The sequence below is a fragment of the Cheilinus undulatus genome, linkage group 12 (assembly GCF_018320785.1).
Source record: "Cheilinus undulatus linkage group 12, ASM1832078v1, whole genome shotgun sequence".
Classification (NCBI taxonomy): domain Eukaryota; kingdom Metazoa; phylum Chordata; class Actinopteri; order Labriformes; family Labridae; genus Cheilinus; species Cheilinus undulatus.
In genome coordinates, this window is record NC_054876.1 from 39,843,362 (window position 1) to 39,866,168 (window position 22,807).

The following is a 22,807-nucleotide window of genomic DNA, read 5'->3' on the forward strand; positions in this document are numbered from 1 at the left end:
GATGCTTGTTTTTTTTTGGCCAAGGTGAACCTGAGCTTATGATAGCCTCAGACTAAGTAAACAAACTTCTTTTCCTCCAAACAGCCCTGTTGTTTGGGTCAGAAAACATCCCGTTTTAGTTTATTTTTATTTTACTACTACACCTGAGAATAGACTTAAAACCGAAATCTAAAAACGGCACTACAATAACATGACTGTTATACAATCAAAGTGTTACTTCACTGTTCTTAGCTCTGTTATTTTTACCAAAGTGTTCACTCTGCGCTGCAAGGAGGTTATGCAATCATATGTGAAATCTTTTTTGTGGCTACAGCACATTTTACTTTATGTCCAAGTGATAGGTGGACTGTAGGTGGTCCACATTTGTATTATTCAGCTAAGCAGCTTTGTTATAGCGCTCTCTATGTGCATGTGACTGTGTTTACTTCGCCGATGTGGTACCAGAAGATTTGTCAACTTTTTTCTCCCTAATTTTTTTTTTTTTTTTTTTTTGGTTTATGCTAAAACTTATTCAACAAAAATCCTGTGATTTTTGCTGTTTCACAAACTTTTGTAGCTCAGTAAACAAGATTTTGGTAAACCACTCTGATGACATACAGTATATGGACAAAAATATTTTACAACCTTTACCATGGGTTATAAAATCAGGCACTTAGCCATGCCGTCTCCATTTGCAAACATTTGTGATACTAAATATGTCGTCCTGAAGATCCCAGAAACTTCAAGTGTGGTACTGTGACGGATGCCATCTTTGCAATATGATGGTTTAGAAAATGTCGTCCCGGCTGGATATGCTACAGTCAGCTGTAAGGGATATTATTGGAAAGTGGAAGCGTTTAAGAACAACAGAACTCAGCCATGATGCAGAAAACCACAAAATCACAGAGCAGGGTCAAGGACTGGTCCACAAGAGTCACCGATGCTCTGCTGATTCTATAGCTGAAGAGTTCTCTGTGAGACAGGGATGTCCAAACTTTTTCCACCTAAGGCCATATGCAAAAATATAAGAGGATGTTGGTACCACTGTAATATCCACAAGGTGAGGTGTAAGGCATTGATTAATGTCTCGTTTACACGACAACGTTTTCAAGTGAAAATGCCAAAGTTTTGTAGCGTTTTGGCTGTCCATTCACATGGCAACGGCGTTTTGGTGCCTGAAAACAGAACTTTTCAGGAACAAGCTTCAGAAGGGAAGTTTTTCAAAACGCCCCCATTTCCATCTCCATGCAAACAGGGAAACCAGCACTTTCTGAAAACAGACACGTGCACTTCGGCTGCATTAAATATCCATGCCCGAGTAGCCTTATAACGCATGCGCGGATGGGAAGCCCAAATCAAAACAAAGATGGCCGACACCAATGTACTGTTTGTGCTCCTCAGTCTTTTGAATTTAACTGTACTTCTCCAACAAAGTGTTGATTTACTTCACCATCACTTGGATCAGCAGAGACATATTTCGTGCCTGCACCAGATTCTGACTTGACCCATACACCCTCGAAGAGTGTATGGGTCAAGTCAGAATCTGGTGCAGGCACAAAAATCACACCGCCATCTACTGGCCTGGCATGTATACTACATCGTTTTTGGTGTTTCCCGCAGTCTCGTGTGAACCCAGATCGTTTTGAAAAGGTTGCCATCTGAACGTGGAACTTTTTGGAAATGAAAACGGAAAACGAAGCAAAACGTTATCGTGTTAACGAGGCCTAAGTCAGAGGCAGAACAAAGGAGGAGCTGGGGTGGAGGAGGGTTGCAAGAGCAGCTTGCAGAGAGAGCGGCAGAGCATGGCCAGGCAAGAGCAGTTTGAATGAGGCGGCATGAGAGCGACTGGCCAATAGTGTGCTTAGAACAAAGGGCTTGCATTAGATCAGCTGATCGGGGCAGAGCTTGACACCGTAGACTGCCTGAACTAACACTAAAAGCTGGTTTTGATGGCTAACAAGGCAAATGGACAATCAATTCCAGGTTTCTGGGGATGTTTCAGGGGGCCCTGTTTGGTCCAAGCTGCCACTGGTTCAGCCCCTAGATTTTACTGGTACTGCTATTTCCTGAAACTCATCAGGGAGTTAGGAAACAAGATGTTAGTATTTTGATTGCCAATATTTTACTTTGTCCAGCGTTGTCTTGGTTTAGTCACAAAAAAGCATATCAATAAATTCTTCTTGTTGAGATATTTGTTTACAGAATTAGCATGGTAGCACCGTCTTATGCTGAAACTATGAAGTACAATAGAGTACACAATACAATACTTTCTGCAGTTTTTCAAATGAAGGCCCTGGTTAATATTTGAGGATTTACAGTGTGCCAGTTTCCAGTACTTTATTGTTAACAGTTTCCAGATTACTTCTTATTATGAAGTCATTTATAAACTAATATTTCTATACATCCTCATCATTGCTCATAATGGTTGTTTTTCAGTAGAGGAAATTGGTTTCATTACTCCACTGGCTATCGCAACAACAAATAAAAAGAATAGAGTGATGGATGCTTGTCTGTACAAAAATGTCTCTTTGAACAACATGGCCCTTGATTAAACATTTTCCAGGAACAATACTGAGAGAAAAGCCTCTACATTTCCAGGAAACACTCTTCATTTCCTTCTAAATTAAAATTTGAATTCAGCTCCATCTGTTTCAAGTATGGGTAGATAAGTTATTCATTTTTTATAGCTGAGTTTCATTTGGATTCTGATTGCTTGGCATCCATAACAAACCATAACATATTACTCATGCCACGGGGTGCATGTTTTCCTGCACACATTGAATGATTATGCAGAGAAAAACACTTGAAACAAGCAGTATTCCTCTACATGAGTCTAAATCCTGGAGCACAGCATGTCCGAGCTGTGAGTGCTTATAGATAGATAATAGACCCACAGAAAGAATCCTCCTCCTGCATCAATAACAGACATTTATTTAAAGTTTAATAAAAAAGGAGAGGAATATAGATCTCCTGTCTGGAAGAACAGCATATGTGCCTTTTATTCTCACAGGTTTTGACTCGAGCTCTGCTGCTTAGGTCATCAACACTCATCAGTTTGTTCAATAATGAGTCTTTCTTCTCTATTGATTGGAGAATACAGTAGGAAAAACACCATCAGAGGATGTTTTCACGTATTTAAAGGAGGATATTTGTGGTGTTTGTTCTGAGGAAACAGAAAATAGGCCAATAATAGAAATATGTAAACAAGCTGAATGCAGCACGCATAATAACACATTCAATCCAAGCTGAACTAATTAAGAGAATAAGATGAGAACAGCGTGCTGTGTTCATGTTTAAGTTGTGATGTGGTTTACAATTATGTTGACACAACCACAATGAAAAACTGGAACAACTACATACAGCAGAGAAGATGCAGAAAACAGCTGAAAGATTCAAACATCATACTCAAAGAGCTTTTTACACCACAGGTCAAACTCACTCCAAAGTCACACACTGACATTTACAGAGCCTGTAAAGTGAAAGCCAAAGTTTTTGTCTTAACACATTAGATATGTTGGAATATGGTTACTGTTGACATGTGAAAGCACTGAGATCTACATGTGACCTTTAGAAAGTTTTTCACTTTTTTCCTGGCTTGGTTTCATGTGGGCGGGGCTAATATGTGGGCTCATGATGTCACAAGCCTGACTCCGCCCCTCTAACACTACAATATAAAATCACAGAGCACTTCATCTCAGTACAGTCTGTTGTTAGCTGATGTCACTGCCTTTACTGAAAGTTAACAGTCAGTTAAATGGTGTTTTTTGTTAATTGTGAGGTAAATTTGTCAAATCTATCAGCCAAGTATATTTGTTGATTTGGGGAATTTCATTGCAGGTGGGAGAAGAGGATGTCCTTTGAAATTCCTTGATTTTGGGGGGAAATTCATTGGAATTTGTAAAGAGGTTAAGGGAAAGTTTCCATAATTTTCATAGTATGATTTGGGAATTTGATTTGAAATTTTAGGGGGAATTGAGATTTTGGGGATCTTTTTTATTTGAGGAATTTGAACATTTGAACTTTATGAGAAAGTTTCATTGAAACATCTGAGAAATATTTGAAGAAATGTTGGGGTATATTTTATGAAAAACTTTAAGAATATGTTCACACATTTTCACAGAAAGTTTAGGTAGCTTCTTTGAAATCTTAGAGAATTTGTGTTGCTATTTTTTGGCCAAAATTAATTCCTGTTCAAAGTGAAGGCTTAGCTTTTAAACCTATCAGGTCCTACTTGTTCCAAATAAGTGGAAGAAACTAGAAATGCATTCCAAACAGCTCAGGTCTCAGGAGGTTAAACTCATCAAGTGATTGTGATATAAAGACAGCAGTGTCAGGATGGTCCAGTCATTGTTAATCAGTACTGCTGGCTACCATTACACCTTAAAGACAAAAGAACACCTCAAGCAACTCAGGGAAAAGGTAATTGAAAATTATAAACCAGGGGATGGATACAAAAACATTTCCAAGGCACTGAACATCCCCCGGATTTCAGTTCAAACTGACTAACCATGAAAGAAGGAGACTAGTGAGAGAGTCCACCAAGACACCTATGACTGCTCTGAAGGAGTTACAAGCTTCAACAGTTGAGGTGGGAGGGACTCTGCATGCAACACCTGTTGTCCAGGTTCTTCACCAGTCAAAGCTTTATGGCGGAGTGGCAACAAGAAAGCCACTGTTGAGGAAAACTCAGATTAAATTGTAACAAGATCTCGCCAAAAGACGTTTGGAAGACTCCATGGTCAAGTGGAAGAAAGTTTTTTGGTCTGATGAGACCAAAGTGGTACTGCACATCGCCACAAACGCACCTACCCCACTGTGAGGCATGGTGGTGGCAGCATCATGCTGTGGGGATGCTTCTCAGCTGCCCGCCATGAAAAACCTGTAAAGGTAGAGGAAAAATTAATGTTGAAAAATAGGAAAATCCTGGAGGACAATCTTATTCAGTCTGTAAGAGAACTACAGATTGAGAGAAGATTTATTTTCCTGCAAGACAACACCCTGAAGCATACAGCGAACAACAACAAGGAGAATGTTCTGGAGTGGCCAAGTCAAAGCCCAGACCTCGATCCAACAGAGAATTTGTAGCTAGACTTGTAAAAGGCTGTTTGCACCCGATCCATGTGCAACCTGACAGAGCTTCAGCAGTTTTGCAAAGAAGAATGGAGTAAAATTGCAGAGTGCAGATGTGCAAACCTGATTGAGACCCATCAGTGCTGTGATTGCAGCCAAAGGTGCATCTACTTAATACTGACTTAAAGGGGGTGAATATTTATGTAGTTACTTATTTGACATCACATATTTTTGTTTAATTGACATTCCTTTGTATAAATCTGTACTCACTTTGTCATTAAAGAGGTTATATTGTCATTTGTTTGTCAAAAAGTCGATTCATAGTGACCCTGATTAATTTAATAAGTCAGTAAAAGGGTAAAACATGAATGAATAATTTTTATAGTCACTGTGTAATGACTTAGATTTAATTAACTGAAAAGCTTGTCTTTTCTTACCACACTCTTTTCTTGTTCCAGTTTAAGTGAAAAGAGCGACCTCACAGAATAGTCTCTTATTCAAAATTTGTCATCATTCGTATTTCTGTTCTAAAGGACACCCGGCATTAAGAGGGATTTCTTTGTAACACAAGGTTTAATGGTGATTAAAAATAAAACAAAGAGGGGACTTGTTGCCTCTTCAGATCGTTTCAGGAACATAGTCCACCATCAGACATCAGAAACATTTCTCAACTTCCTGTCGTTAAGACTTCTTCCTCTCATTCAGACTCTGATCCAAACATGGCTGAATGCTTCCTAAAGTATAATTATCCCATCATCCTCTGCCACACTGATGGAGTCTGACAAAAATCTGACGGACTCTCCTCTTGCAGAGCTGCTTTTGTGTCAGTGCAGTGAGTCAGAGAGGCCAGTTTTGTCCTAAAGATGAGATTTTGGAGAGATTTGAGGACCTGTGATAGAGGATGATGGGCTCCAGATGGAAAATTACTATTTTTAAGGTCTTAACGCCTCTCCGTAGCAAGAAATCTTTGGCCTGAGCCTCACTTCATTCATGTGCCTTCATCTGCTCTGTTCTTCTCTGTGGCAGGATTTCGGTGTGTGATGAGGACAAATTCCGACACAACGAGTTCATCGGGGAAACGAGAATCCCCCTCAAGAAGCTGAAGCCCAACCAAATCAAAAACTTCAACAACTGCCTGGAGAAACAGTTACCTGTAAGTCCTGCCTGATTCTCATATTACTTCACATGCACACACAAACACACACACACACACACATATATGAAAATATACAGTGCTTAACAAATTTATTAGACCACCTGTCATAATAGTCTCAGCAATCATCCAGCATCATGAAGTGCTTTAATGCGGACTCTTTCATTTTCAGTCAGCTCTCCACGTTTTACCATTTTGAACAGGAATGAGGAATTTCAAACTGAATTCACCTTTTTATACCCAAATTTGAGCCGGCTTACTGGGCTTCTCTGAGAAGTCAGAAATGATTCAAGCATAACATTCAACCACTAAAACAATTTTTTCTGTTCAGGAATGCAAGTAAATATGGTAACTATATTTTGACATATTGATCAAGAAAAAATAATGTGCTTTACTGTTTTTTTAGTTTTTTTGTAAACCAGTAAATTTGAAAATTCATGGATAACAATAATAATTATATTTTAGCATTAAAAATATCATTTGGGTTAAAGAGCTTCTACATATTGGTGTATTAACAATTGCAGAAACATAAAAAATGATTTTGGTAATTACCTGTGCTGTTAATTTAGGGCAGCTGTGGCATAAACCTTACTTTGGCTAGGGTTAAGGTGGTCTAATAAATTTGTTAAGCACTGTATATATATCATATATATATATATATATATATATATATATATATATATATATATATATATATATATATATATATCATATATAGTACTGTCCAACAAGATAATACAAATAGAATATATATGTTATGTATACATATCTAATGAAATATTGCAACACTCTTTGTTTTCTGGAAATCTTTCCCTGCTCTCCCTTGTTTGTTGTCTTTGATTGCTTGTTGTAAGCTGAACAGTCATAACAAAATGTCATATTAAATATTAGATCAGGGATTAGTTCAGTGTACTGTTTTGATTAATGTTAATATTAAAAAACAAAACAAGAATCAGAGAGTGAAATTGCTTGCCTACAGCTGAATCACAACAGTTTAAAGTTACTTTTTCTCTCATATATTTATCGTTTACTTTGCAAAGACAGGTGAAATGCACATAGGAAACTGAACAACATTTTTCAAATGCACTGCAACCCAGCATTGATGGCTAATGCTAAATTCCAGTGCCTATCCATGAGGGGCCTTATATACAATATACAGAAGGGTGCTTTAAGACAGAGCTAATCTTTGAGTTACATGTGGTTGAGATTTACAAGTTTCAAGACTTACCAGCATGCACGTGTTTATTATGAACCTCATACAAAGAAGCCTATAAACATACACTTGTATGTTTAAAGGCTGTTTATACAGTGAGGTGCATTTTGAGATCCATTGTGGACTTGATCTTAAACCTCATTGCCTACAGTTTGATGTTGAGAGGTGTTGGGGTGGAAAGTAGGAGCCAAGCAGAACAACTTGTGAACCAAAGGCTGGAAGTGGCACAAAGCACAGCAATTTATGGATTTATATGTGCAATTTAATACACTGAAATGCATGTCAGTACTTCGCTTGGGGTCTGTGTAGCCATAGCAACACGTCATAGTCTCTCGCTCACACGTTGGCTCGCCTTTCTCTTCGGTAGCAATTCAGTCATCTCATGTAAAGAAAGACATGCTGGACAGCTCATTGCCCTGGCTTCTAAATGCAAAAGTAAATATCCCAAGACAGCATACATTTGGCGTTGTTTCATTGTTTATGTGGAAAAAAAGACCAGATTCATGGATATCTGGTTTCATCTCCTTCATCTTCTACGTCTCCTTTTCTTCTTCACCGCTCCTTGTTTGGGATGACAGTGCCACAGATGTAAAACAACTTGACGTTATCCAGACGTTTTGGTTTGTTTGACCAAGCGCAATGTGAATGTGAACATTTTTGCAATTTGACCACATTTTGAATGTCTTGGTCTTGTCTCAGACTGGCTGATCTTGGGATTTTCCATCAAGACCATTTGAGACCAACACTGATATGCTATTCTTCCACTTCATTAATGTGATAATAAGGAGAAGCACTTGCTAAAACAACAAATAGCTACACCTGCAAAAACTCGGACATCAGTCCATCTTATTTCTTGTCAGAAATACCTCTGAACACTTGCTTTAGGCCTCATCACCTGACAAATCTAGATAAACATCTCATTTTCAGATATTTAAAATAATTCCGGACTTGTCAGTGGCTTTTAAATACACACAAAGATTTATTATTTATAAGAAGTTAGTTGAACAAATTTGTTAAGATTTGAGATTTTTGCATGCTGTGCTTTGAAAGAGTTGCAGACACCTGGTTTTTATCTGTCAAATTAATTAAAAAGAAAACTAAAATTAAAGAGATAATGCTCTTTCACTGTTCAACCTTGTCATTTTTTTAAATTGATTTTTATGGTATTGGTCTTGTCTCTGTCTAGGCTTGTCCCAGTCTTGACTCGGTCTCGACCCCCAAAAGTCTTGGTTTTGTCTTGGTTTCGGTGCACTCTGGTTTTTGGCAAGTCTTGGTCTCAAATATCGTAGTCTTGAGTACAACACTATCTCTACTAACGAAAGATACTGACGATCCTGAAGCAGCAGTAAGTTGTGTTAAAACAGATGAGAGCTTAGTGTAATCTCACCTAAGATGCTTTACATTGAAACGGCATGCAGAGGATGTGCTATACACTTCCAATTTGTATGAAGAACAGCAGCACCATCAACAACAGTATCTATAAGGATTAAGTGTAAACCCCATGGTAGATTAAACAGCTGTATTTCAGAGCTGGTGGAGTGGATTATGTGGTATGAGAGCATGAGAGAAAAGTGGAGTATCATTCAACTGTGATTGAATATCCTTTACAAAAAGCCCACACAGTTTATGGTTTCCGAAAAAGAATGAACACGGTGTAATTCTGGATCATCCATTTTTAGAGAGTAGAGCACTGACTTGTGTTTCGAGTGACAAAATCCTGTTGCTCCTCTCATATGCTTTGTTGTCCACGTGGGAGTGTGAAATAACATCTGAAAAAGACACAATATGTTTGTGTGTTACTGGTGTCAAACTGAGCTTTCACAAAAGGCTTTTGTCTGTGTCGAGGTTTATTTAGTGAAAGTGAATGTTAGAGAGAATAAAACCTTATTTGAAATCTGCACAGTTATCTTCATTCATACAGTGATTACAGACATAAACATTGCAAAAATGCCAATCCTTACAATTTAATTGTTTCTATTTTAGCCCAAAATATCTCATACAGAGTTTCTGGTAGTCATTTTTTGTCTCGGGTCAAAATGGCCAACAGTCCTCAAGGATTTCACCCATTTGGAAAACCTATCAGACATTTGCTTGAGAAAGCCATGTTACCAATAACCTGCATTTAACACCAATAAAACATCTTTAAAAAAAAAGACTGTGTCATGGTTTCATGGCTGCATTAAAATGGGATGGGGTCATATTTATTTGTTCCAAATCTGACCCAACATCGAGACAGCAGAAACCAAGCCTGATGGTAAACCAAAGTAATTGCTTCCCTGTTATTACAGCCTGCTTGACACATATTTCTTAAGACCAGATCTTGGGAGTGACTGTGGAAGGACATTCTTTTATTTGTCTTTGTATACATTATCTAAACAAACATAATAGAAATTCTATGCTTTTCCTGCTGTCAGTTGCACCATATATGCCTATGTTTAAAATAAAAACAACAGCAGCACCGTTAGCACCGTTAGCTCTAAGTTAGTGTCAGAAAAATTCCTTTCATCCACCTCTGATCGGTGGTGCCAGTGTAGAAAAATGACAAGAGAATGAGCTGTCTTTAAAGACTTTTACTTGCAAGGGATTGAGCAGTTTACTATCATAAGATGCAACTTCCTCCCAATCAGAGGAAAGATGTGGGAACACAGTAATATAAGGATGCACGGTTACAGTTTTTTTATGAGTGGGCGTATACTTAAGTCAGCATAGTCTGTGCAAAGCAGATATTAGTGAAGAATAAGCAGCCCTCCTTTTAGGGAGTTTGAGAAGAGAAAGAATTCACTTTGATTTAACAGGTTGAACGTCCTTGAATCCGCAGCCTCCCTGTCTCAAAGTACCTCCTTGGTTGCATTCCCTCGTCCAGGCACATTTTCTTTTAAACACTTCTCACACATAACAGTAACAACACAAATCTACATGCAGCTTTACACCAACACTTTAGGTGCTAAGAGCAAAGTTAATTATCTGGAAGGGGTCAACCGACAGGAAGAGCATGTGTCTAAGATAACATCACATACTTCTAAGAAAGGCACACAGCTGGTGTCACAGCAAAGCTGTGGTATAAAAACATCAGAATAACTTCTGCAATTCCTTATATGGTAATAAAACACATAATAATGTAGATTATAATGGGATTTTCATTACAGTTAGCTTCTTAGCACATAAGCTGAAACCACAAACAACAGCCAAATAAGTAACTAACAAGTGCTCATTTAACTAGACACCAACTAAACTCTTCCCTTTACAAATGAATATTGAGTCTTACTGGTAATTCTCCCATATTAGTCCTCATAAACTGATGATCTCAACTGTAACCTCAGCTACAACAGTAAATCCATCCATCATGGTTTATTTGGAGTAATCCTGAAGAAAGCCAAAGTGTCCACTGTGAATAGTTCAGTCCTCCTCACATCGATGGCTCTTCCCACACTGCTGACTCTGACTTGCCAGGACACCCCAAGCATGAACCCCCAGCTATGGAGAAGTGAGATGGTTCTCTCACCATTGGCCCTAAGATTCCATGCCTTTCTGCATGACATGAGTCTGTTGAATACAGCTGCACTTCAGGTGAGAATTTGTCATAGGTTGATTCACCCACTCATCAGAGTCCACTACAACTCTGCTCGGCCCAGGCCCGTCTGCATCTCGGCAGCTGCATCGGTGTTTCATGCCGCTCAGCTATCTAGTTCCCTTTGTTTTTTCTTCTTTATTACTTGAAGTGATGACTAACTCTAAATCATTCCATACTGCTGATTTCCCTGCAAAGTGGCTCTGAAGTTCACTTTGATATTAGTTTTGTTTGATGTCATCTAGGTTGACCACATGAATATTCACTACCTAAATTAACCATATCCTGCCTACTTAGATAAACAACCCCAGCATGGGGGTCATAGCAATATTACTTTGAGTTTATATTTTACGATTCTTGCAACAAACACAATATATAATATGCAATTATTTACTCTAATACAGCAGTTTTTTCAGCTGGGCATTTCGACCATTAATTATTTTGTCCGCAGGACTTCCTCCTGTGAAACTGCCCAAAGACTGAAAAAATGCCAGCTAACGGAAATTCTGATCTCACATCACTTTATGTAAGCTACATTTGTTCATTTTTTGTGTTTTATATCTTTAAATAAGATGCTTACTTTGTCAACTGGGCATCTATTCTGAAGGTGAATTAGCCATTTATTGCTTTAAGTTTAGAAATTATTGTATTTTGTGTAGTGAAAAGGGTTAGCCCAGTATCAGTACTGGCTTTTGGTTTTGCGGCACTGTCATCACCAGCATAAACACACATTTGTCTTTAGTGCACACAGGAGGAAAAACCAGTGTCACCATTAGCTCCACATACCTGGTTCAGCATGTTTTGTTTCACAGTTAAAGAGCAGCTTTTAAGTTCTACCTTCTTTAGTTGCTGTCAGTAAAAATAATCTCCTCTCTCTGGGCTCCTTCCCCTTTGGATAATTTTTAAAACCCTGCAAATTGACTAACTATATTTAATCGGTTTGATTATTTTATAAACTTAGCCTCAATGAACAAAATAAAGTCTTATATGCAGTACAGTGTATGAGGGAAACTGGAAATAAGTAGTGTTTTCTCCCAAAAGCCATTTTTTTTCAGCAAAAAAGAAGAGATGTATCGTGTGCTCTCGTTGTGTGATAAACTCCAGATTCTCCAGAGTAGGAGCGAGTGTGCCTGAAGATTGCCCTGGTGGCTTCTCTCTTTTTTTGGCCAGATTTTTTCAGACTGTGAATGTAGAATGTTCAGTCATTTTCTTTGTGACTTTTCCTTGTTGGCTTCTATCTCACATCTTCCCTGTTAATCATTTCCCATTATGTGTGAAACAGCGCCCCTGTAGATGTTATGTGGTCGATGTGTAGTGAAACTGTGGTGGCTGTGAATTTGCTCTTTTCTCAGGGGAACCTGTTCAAGTTGACATCCATTTGTTAAAAAAAACACTGAAAATTAGCCAATCAGATTAGACCTCAATCATGATGCTGCGGTACTGTGATTAGTCTGGACTCTGCCAAGGGAAACCAGCTTCCCTCTGGCTTCAAGGCAAACTGATATGACCAAGAGAAAGCCCCTGGCAGAGAGCTTTCTGCTCTGCTTCTCCTTGAAGTGGAGGATAAGACACTCCGTCTGAACTCAGGAGGATGTTTTCTGTGCTGGATGCTTGTACATTTAGATTTTGCCTCTCACTTTGCTTCCTCAAAAATTTTCCTCATGCTGTGCCACTGCTTGAATTAAAAAGAGAAGTTAAAATCATTTTAAATGTCACTAGTGTCTGATGCTGGCAGTGTTGCCAGGTTGGGCGGTTGTTCAGATGGGCAGTTTTGTGTTGGATTGTGTGGATAAAAAGCAATTTGACAGAATTTGGGCCGGTTTTCCTTGACTTGGGCAGGCTTTCGATTGTATTCTAAATGATGTGATAACATTCATGATAGTTCTGTTTAGTTAAAATGTCTGGTTTTGTCGTTACTGAGGTCTCCTCAGAGTCAGTGAAGGTGAAAACAGCATTCCTGAGCTTCCTGACTTTAGCCCACAGAGCTCTTTGCAGGATGTGATGTTTTGTGATTGGGCAAGAGTACAAGATAGGTGGGTTTGCATGTTGGGCTGTGAGTGCATGTTTATGTGAGTCTGAGTTAGGAGTGCTGATACTGATGGCAACAAAGCCAAATTTTGTTGTTTTGGCTACAGCCCACAGTAGCCTGAGTGAGTTCAGGAGGTGAAGCCCATGCAAAGCTGGAGGACAACCAATTATACAGGAAGAATGAGGATCCCGATACACTAAACTTTACTAAAAAGCAGAATGAGTCACTGTTTATAAACCCCACTAGGTGAGAATAGATGTGAGTTAGCCTTCTGTTATTGTACTGCACATCCAGCTGATGCATAGGATAGTGTTGCAGACATTCAGGAACCCATAGCATGCTCTGCACTTTAAGATAAGATGTCACACACTGATGTAAAATTCAATAAGTACAACATTAGTGCATAGTGCAGTGCATGTATACATGCAATATAGTGAACTGGACACTTTCCTAGCATGTATGTGCTCTGTAGAGAGGGACACAGGTGTGAGTGATAAACAGTGTCGTGAAAACGTATTTGTCCCCTTCCTGGTTCCTTTTTTTTTTTTTTGCATATTTATCACACATAAATGTGTCAAATCAACAAACCAATTTCAATATCTCACAAAGACAGCTCAAGTTAATACAAAATGCAGTTTCTAAATGATGATTAAGGAAAAAAAAATCCAAACCTATCTGGCCCTATGTGAAAATGTAATTGCCCCCTGAACCTAATAACTGGTTGTGCCACCCTTGGCGGCAATAACTTAAATCAAGTGTTTGAGATAACTGGTGATGAGTCTTTCACATCGCTGCGGAGGAATTTTTACCCACTCCTCATCGCAGAATTGTTTTAACTCAAGTCCGACTTGGCCACTCCAAAATCTTAATGCTCTTTTTTTTTTGAGCCATTCAGAGGTGGACTTGCAGGTGTATTTCGGGTCGTTGTCCTGCTGCATAACCCAAGAGGGCTTGAGCTTGAGGGCATGAACTGATGGCCGGACATTGGCCTTCAGGAATTTCTGGTAGACAGCAGAATTCATTGTTCCATCAATCACAGTAAGTGGTCCAGGTCCTGAAGCAGCAAAGCAGCCCCAGACCATCACACTGCCACCACCATGTTTGACTGTTGACATGATGTTCTTTTTATCAAATGCTGTGTTATTTTCAATCAATGTCACACACGCTCCTCTGGCCAGCTGCTTTTGCATGTTCCACGAGTCAGGTCAGAACTGGGAAAGACTGCCTTTTCCTATTCTGCTCCTGACTCATGGAAGAGGCTACAGGAGCTGCTCAAGATTACCGAGCTTTTACCTTTTGGGCTTTTTAGAAATGTTATTTTAAACCTCTAACCTTGTGTCTGTAATTGTTTTATGTAAGTGTGGCCTTTATTGTCATTTCATCACCAGTCTGATGATTTTAATGCTCTTTTGTCAGTCTCACCTCTGTTTCTGTTGTTTTTTATTCTCTGAATTTCTTTTGTAATTGACTCGACATTGTTAATGAGGGTGCCCCCTCAATGATTCTTGAGTGTAAATAAAGCTTGATTGATTAATTGATTGACTGATTGATTGATTGATTGATTGATTTTTATGCCAGATGTAACAGGCCGCACACCTTCCAAAGAGCTCAACTTTTGTCTCGTCAGTCCACAGAATATTTCTCCAAAGGTTGAGACGAGCCTTTGTGTTCTTTTTTTTTTGTGTGTGTGTGTCAGCAGTGATTTTGACCTTGGAACTCTCCCATGGGTGCCATTTTTGCCCAGTGTCTTTCTTATGGTTGAGTCATGAACTCTGACCTTAACTGAGACCAGTGAGGCCTGCTGGTCTTTGGTGTCGTTCTGGGTTCTTTTGTGACCTCCTGGATGAGTCGTCGTTGCACTCTTGGAGTCATTTTGGTTGGCCAACCACTCCTGGGAAGGTTCACCACTGTTCCCAGTTTTCTCCATTGGTGGATAATGGCTCTGACTGTGGTTCGCTGGAGTCCCAAAATCATGGAAATGGCTTTGTAACCTTTTCCAGACAGATAGATTTTAATCACTTTGTTTTTTCATTTGTTCTTGAATTTCTTGGATCATGGCATGATGTGTTTCTTTTTTAAAATCTTGTAGCCTACTTCATTTTGTCTGACAGCTTCTATTGAAGTGATTTATTGATTCAACAAATCTGGCACTTATCAGGTCTGAGTGTGACCAGTGAAATTGAACTCAGTTTTCCAAGAACATTGGTTAATCACAGTTGACTCATAGTTTAACAAGGGGGGGCAATTACTTTTTCACACAGGGCCAGATAGGTTTGGATTTTTTTTCCCCCTCAATAAACAAAATCATCATTTAGAAACTGCATTTTGTGTTTACTTGGGTTGTCTTTGTGGGATATTAAAATTGGTTTGATAATCTGAAAAATGTAAACATTTAAGTGTGATGAATATGCAAAAAATCAGGAATCAGAAAGGGAAAATACTTTGTCATGGCACTGTACATATAGTCTCTGCAAAGCATGAAAAATTTGTTTAGTTATTTGGTAAAATATGCTTTGCAGACAGGCATAAAACATGATACATAAGAAACACAATCACAAAAATTCTGACACAACACTGAAATAAATAAATATAAAAATGCATAAAATGACAACTCAATACAAAACCATCATTGAAAATATCTCCTGACATCGGTAGTGAAAACAAAAGTGCTTCGCCTTTGTTAATTTTAAGATGTTGTCGTGTGATAGCTTGAGAGAATTTTTCATGCTGTTGGATTTGGCCTTTGGTAATCTGAATCTCCTGTCAGAATGTAGGAGCTTGAATTCAGTTTAGGACACTGTATGATGCCCTTAGCCTTAGATTTTTCCCTATTGTAAAGAGTTGCAGACAGATCAGATGATTTGATACCAATAATTTCTCTGGCAGTCTTAACATTGTCTTCTAACCTTTATTAATTCCTAATGAGAGTCTACCAAACCAGGAGATCATGGCAAAGGTAGGACAAATCCAACCATGGTGCTGTTGACCTCTGTCAGACTTGCCATTTTTTTAAAGAGTGAAGATGAACAGGTGGATGCGTGCACCTGAGATCAGTGTGCTGTAGTAGTTGGCTGCTTGTCTTTACAAGAGATGTGTGCCTTGGCTGTCAGCTTGCTTTTATGGAGTAGTGTTTGGCAGTTGAAACAAAATTACAGCACTCAATATTGGTTATATTTTTTATGCATTCTGGTGGTTTTTGGACAGCTTTTTGCCTGGAACTACTAGTTCTATCTGGCAACAGTGGATGCTAGTGAGGTTGGCTAATGTTAGCAGTCATCCTGTGGCACATGAACAAAATGCATGATTGGCAAAAGAAATAATTTGAGGCGTTCATTCATTCCAATCTGCCTTACTAGAAAAGCATCACTACTAGTGAGCTAACAATACAGAACAGCCAAATTAGTGATTGAAAATCCTGCATAGGGGAGTACTCCTTGGGCTGCAGTCATTAGATGAATTATGCATAGTACTGTCTAAAGGTGGCAGGGCAAAGCCTTCAAGACACTCATTTCTGCACTTGGAGGGAATTCCTGCACAGCAAATGCAGGCTGAACTTAGCTGGTGGTTCGGCTCAGTTGGTGTGCCATGGTGTCAATGACAGCTTCTCAGTAACTAAAGGCAAAGGCCTGGATGATGGTTTTCAGGAGGCTGGAGCAGTACAGGGCCAAGGTTGTGCATTGAGATGCTGAATCAGCATATGCTCCCACACCTGACATGACCTGAACATCATCAATACATTATGCTAAGTCATTGGCAATATGACATGGGCAAGTTGCTATGAAGTAGTGTTAAAACTACTTCGCACTGACAGAGATATTGTAAGTATTACAAAGATTTTGTCTTAGCTTGGAGCATAAAAGTGAGTTATTTGTTATAAGACATTCATTAGAATTTTCTAAACCAGAAAAACTCTGTAAGATCAAAACTCTCATTAGTTATAGAGTCTTGGCTAGGAAAAGCAGCAGCACAGCAGTCACAGTTAGAATTACAGAGCAGTAACTGTGTGACTGTAGAATGGCCCTCGGAGTACCTCTGTGACTGTTAAGTGGTCATCAGAGTAACTCTGACTGTTGATTGGTCATCAAAGTAACTCTGTGACTGCTGAGTGGTCATCAGAGTAACTGACTGTTGATTGGTCATCACAGTAACTCTGTGACTGCTGAGTGGTCATCAGAGTAACTCTGACTGTTGATTGGTCATCACAGTAACTCTGTGACTGCTGAGTGGTCATCAGAGTAATTGTGACTGTTGAATTTGTCAGAGTACCTCTGTGACTGTTGAATGGTCATCTTAGTAACTCTGTGACTATTGAGTGGTTATCGTAGTATCTGTGACTGTTGATTGGTTGTAAGAGTAACTCTGGCTGTTGAATGGTCATCAGAGTAACTCTGGGAGTGTTGATTGTTCATCGGAGTAACTCTTTGACCGTTGAGTCGTCATCAGAGTAACTTTGTGACTGTTGATTGGTCATCAGAGTTACTCTGTGACTGTGGATTGGTCGTCAGAGTTGCTCTGACTGTTGATTTGTCATCAGAGTGACTGTGACTGTTAAATGGTCTTCAGAGTGACTCTGTGACTGTTGAATGGTCATCAGAGTAACTCTGACTGTTGAATGGTCTTCAGAGTAACTCTGTGACTGTTGATTGATCGTCAGAGTAACTCTGGCTGTTGATTGGTTGTCAGAGTAAATCTGACTGTTGATTGGTCGTCAGAGTAAATCTGACTGTTTATTGGTTGTCAGAGTAACTTTGTAACTGTTGATTGCTCGTCAGAGTACCTTTGTGACTGTAGAGTGTAAAAAGAGTCCATTTAAAATATATCTGGGCTAGCAGGTTTCCATATGTCTCAAATCCAAAGGGCCTTGTGCACCTCAGCAACAGTACCTGGTCTAAAGCCAAAAAGCTGATCATTGATTGGTTGAATTGCTAGTGTGGCCATCCATGGAGTCTAATCCAAGTAATCCAAGCATCTTTTTATTAAATAACCATCAGTTTAGGTAACAGGATGAAAAACTAGAAAAGCACTCGGAGAGTGCAGACCTCTGCCATTAGCCCTATCTCCCTATAGCACAGAATCTTTCAAAACATTCCTGGATCCAGACGGTGATCCAGATCACTCCCAAAATCTTATCAGTTCTTCCGTATGCCATTTCTGACATTTCCTGAAAATGTCATCAAATTCCGTCCACGACTTTTTGAATTATGTTGCTAACAAACAAACTAACAAACTAACTAACAAACCCTGTCGATCACATGATTTCCTTGGCGGAGGTAATAAGCCCTGTTTATGATGTGAATTTCTAAGTTGCTCTTACAGACACCTAAAGACCCTCCATTTAAACAATGCTGAAGTAACTAAATAAGTCATATTTTGAAATGACTGTAAGATCTCTGATCAGTGGGTCATCAGGCAAATCAAAAAGCCAACAAGGGTCATTCCAGCCACACCTTTTGGTCCCACAAGGAATCAACGCAGGCTCCTGGTTAAATGTGGTGTTTGTTTGACCCATATGTGGTCACAGATGATTGCTACAGTTTTATTTTTGGCATGAATCGTCTCTCTACTCTAGATGCATGACTCACTCTCTCAAAAATACTCCTCAGACTGGACTGCATGATGTTTTTGGCTGAATCCTCATAAATCCAGCTTTTACAGCACAGTCTGCCCTCTGCATACAACATGCTGTTACGTTTTATCTTTCACCTCCTCTCAAAGAGAATAAGACCAGGGGAATTTTGTTGTCAATGTGGAGGCCTCAGACCATCACAGCGTGCTGCTTTTAGAGTCACTGTAGAGCAGATGTTTGTGTCAAACTCCATAACTGTATTTTAGGGGGTGTCTGTTCTGTCTCAGTCTGGTGTCTCTGCCCTTCTTTCCGCACCATCCTGTCATACGTCTCAACCCTAGCAACTGAGAGCATAAAGCACAGTGTGGCTTCTTTCACACAGAAACGCTTCAAGGCAAACTGATATGACCGAGAGAGAGCTCCTGGCAGAAAGCTTTCTGCTCTGCTTACTCTTGAAGTGGAGGATAAGACGCTCTGTCTGAACACAGGATGATGTTTGCTGTGCTGGAGAGAATAAAGCACAAACCATTTAATCATCAGGCAGCTCTGAGTGCCTGTCTTATTGATGGTTTTTGGCTGACAGAGGAGCATTCTGACTGGCTCATCTAGCTCATAAACACGTCAGACAGACAGTAAACCTGTGGAGTGGAACAGCCACATGTTGAGTTGTATTTAATGAAATATAGACAACTATTTTTAGATGCTTAATAAAGTCTAAAAGCCTAAAACCTTTCTGAAAATTTGATGCCATTTAATTACCAAAAATCCTTGCAGGAAAACAAATCATGCCAGGTGTCTGCATAAAACTTGCACCTGTGCCCAGACCTACGACCAAAAATGAGAGGAAGTCATGAGCCAGAGGTGACAAGAATATAATATTTTAATTGTAAAGAGCTCAAGGATATCCAAGGTAGTGCCTCTTTTTTCACCACCGTAGGCTGTATGAAAGAAAGGTTTTTAGCATGCAAGTATGGAAGCCCTGTATCTATCCAGATTAAGTTACACTTATATCTGAAGCTCTGCTCACTCTCCTGATCATAATATTCCAACAAAAATGGTCATGCTGCATTGTAAAAATAACCCTGCAAAGCTGAAGGATCATCCAGATTCCATTTCTGTCATCAGGGGATTCTTTTGCAAAGTTACAGTCTGATTTGCTTTTTCTTGTTCTGGGAATGACCAGCCAAATCAGCACATACTCTTCTTTTTCAGATGATATAAATGTAGGAGATGTTGGTTTTACCTTGACATGTTTAGACTGTCGATGTGTTCTTATCAGCTGTTTTTCCTGGGCGTGGTCAGCCTAATGGCCCTGACAGGTATATCCGGCTGACCACGCCCAGGAGTCCCAGGAATGGCAGAGCATGAATGCCCCTTGTCCCGGTTGATGTGTCTTTGCCACGCTTCCTGATTTCGATCACCTCTCTCATCCCGTCAGGGCCGTTAGGCCGACAAGCCTAGGAAGAACAGCTGATAAGGACACATCACAGCGGTGAGGTGACGCTTCTAAAGAAGACTGCAAATGACAGTCAAAACATGTCCAGGCAAAAACATCTACATTTATATCGTCTGAAAAAAGATAAATACTGAGGATAAGTAGACAAAAAGAATCTACTTGATCTAAATCAGTGCATATGTGGAGAAAAAGGCAAGAGCGATGGACATGGTTTGGATTTACTGCAAGCCCTTAAATAGAGTGGTGCAGTCCTGATGTAATTTTGTAGGCAAACCTGGAAGTTTGCATCGCATGGGTTCCCTCAGCATCGAGCCTCTGGGGTTTTGCAGTGGGTTTTTGGATTATTGCTGAAAATAAGCTCTGTGTCCAATAAAAGTTTATGAAACTTACATGTTTTGTTCATAAAGATGGTCTTCACAAATTGAAAATATAAGCATCATATCTGGTTCGTTAATCTAACTGACAAAAGTAAAAAGCTAACGTCATGCTATATTGAACTACAACACGGTCAACTTAATTTAACGTCATCACCCACAGATACAAGAGGACGGCAGGCTCAGTAGCCGTGCTTCAGATGATGACGTATAGTCTTCCGACAAATGCTGTAGTCCTTTTTAGCTGTCTTTTAGCAACTGCCTATATTAAGATGTGAAAAGATACACAATTTAATGGTGGGGCACATTTCAGATGTATTTTATGTTGTAGGATAAAACATTAAACTCTCTTGAGCTTGTGTTCACCACAGACCTTATTTCAGGCATTTAACCAAAAACTCATTCAAAAATCCCATAGACTTTCAGACAAGGGAACCGGAAGTGCTAAAATGCTAACTCACTTCAGTGTTTTAGGACTCATTCCTGCACCACTCTATATGGTGGCCAGTGATGATCAAGTAAATTCATTTGGTCTTTTTATTTTGATGTTTTATCTTGTTTCTTGTTTTTTAGACAAATAAATGTAGAGGATTTTTTTTTTTTTTTTTTACTGGACTTGTGTTTTGACTGTGGGCTACACGGCATGGTCACAAGTCTTAAGTCTGGTCAGATGCAAATTCTGTTTCTCAGTTATGCAACCATTGTCTACGGCCAATGGGAGCCGGTGTTGTGCGTAAGCACATTAAATCACTTCATGTTTTAAAACATGAACATGAGTGTAGATCAGTTTGGAGCCGCTGAATGTCCACTCATAACTCAGGAGATTGAAATACTTTTCTGCTCAGAGCTGCAGTCAGATCTCTGCACTTGTGTGTTTGTGTGCTTCAGACTCTGAAAAAAAGAGAACGAGAAAATAGGACTACCGACGACTACAACCAAACTAAAATAACAAAACCCAGCAATCTAAACATGCATGGGGGAGGAAAAGAAGGAACAGGAAACCGAAACGCTTGGAAAACCGAGTAAACTAATGATCAACGAAAAGAGAAGGTAAATCAAACCAAACAAACCTCCTCGTGCGTTTGTCCGTGAATGAGTGTGGCACAGTGTCTGGCTCAGCTCTGCTCTCCCATGTTCCTCTCCCCTGCCGCTCTAATACTCCCCTCCTCCACCCTGAGTGCTAACAGCACACAGGTGTGCTGAAGCCACACAGGTAGGGGGAGGAGGGAGACCAGGGAGAACAGGGAGAGAGGAAACACACAGCAGCCAGCCATACATAACAGTGCCTTGTCTAATAATAATTCCAGGCTGACATGACAGGTACGGTAAACCACCACCGGGATTTTCAAAGTAAAAGCCCAATCAACTTGTTTCTGTGGTGAGACGACTCTCGTTTTCATACGGTACTTTCATTCTGAAGTGTTTCTGGATAGTTCCTCGGTTGTTGCCGTAACACACAAAGTTGCTTTGGTGCTTTCCTTTCATTTCAACTCAATTTAAATGTTTTAAAAACATCACATTTTAAGAGATATTAACTCAAATGCAATCTCCATCTCCTTCTACACCTTGTTCTGTGCTCAAAAATTGTTGTTTTGAATTTCCACCAGATGCATGATGGGAAATAATCTCAAAAGGAATCGTATTCTAGATTTGTACTTAGTGACTTACAGTCTTTGCAGAATCTCAGTCTGAGACTAAAAACTCAACGGCTTGCCGACAAATTGTCTTTAGATGTGAGACAGGCTCAGATGTCAGCCTTTTTAGAGGCTTTTAAGAGCTTTACGAAGTCCTCTGGAGTAAGGCCGGCATAAAGTGTCTGCTAAAAGTTTGTCCCATCTTTTGGTGCAGCTGAAAACTGCACTGGTTCTTCCTGGTGGCCTTGACATCACTTGCAGAAATAAACGTGCATATCAAGCTGTGTTAAAAGTAAAAAAATTATCACTTCTTCCATCAGTTCTCATTCACATGCACAGATTTTATGGAGAGATCAATCTGCAGTAATAGCAGCCTGTCAGCTTCCATGTTTTCCTCAGATTCATCATTGGCATTTAATGCTAAGCTAACACAGCTTTGTCCTGGTTCTAATTCCTCTGAAGTGCCAGTTTTAAATGATCTCATTGGATTGGATACTAGCAGTGTTTTAAAGTGGTTTGTAATCTGTGTTTTTTGGTCGTCAGGAATATATAGCATGGTACAGTCTGTAAAGGTTCACATTAGGGTCTTTGGAAACTAGAAGAACTGGTTATATGTTTTATAATCCTCAGTCTGGAGCGCTGTGTCCTCACTACTATGTTACCATTCATTCACTGCTGTATAATGGATGTCAGCGCCCTCCTCGGCTCTGCCTCTGCCTTCAGCATCGGCACCAGCAGACAGCAACAGGGCTGCAGTGTGAAGGC

At 39.6% G+C, this 22,807-nt stretch overlaps 1 protein-coding gene across 1 annotated transcript in view; it reads left to right on the forward strand.

Annotated features, from left to right (window-relative positions):
- The window catches only part of doc2b (double C2-like domains, beta), a 289,938-nt gene that overhangs the window by 230,684 nt on the left and 36,447 nt on the right, over nucleotides 1–22,807 (forward strand). Inside the window, exon 5 of the mRNA XM_041801872.1 lies at nucleotides 6,076–6,202. Coding sequence (XP_041657806.1) covers nucleotides 6,076–6,202 — 127 coding nt within the window. The remainder of the gene's footprint in view (nucleotides 1–6,075; nucleotides 6,203–22,807) is intronic.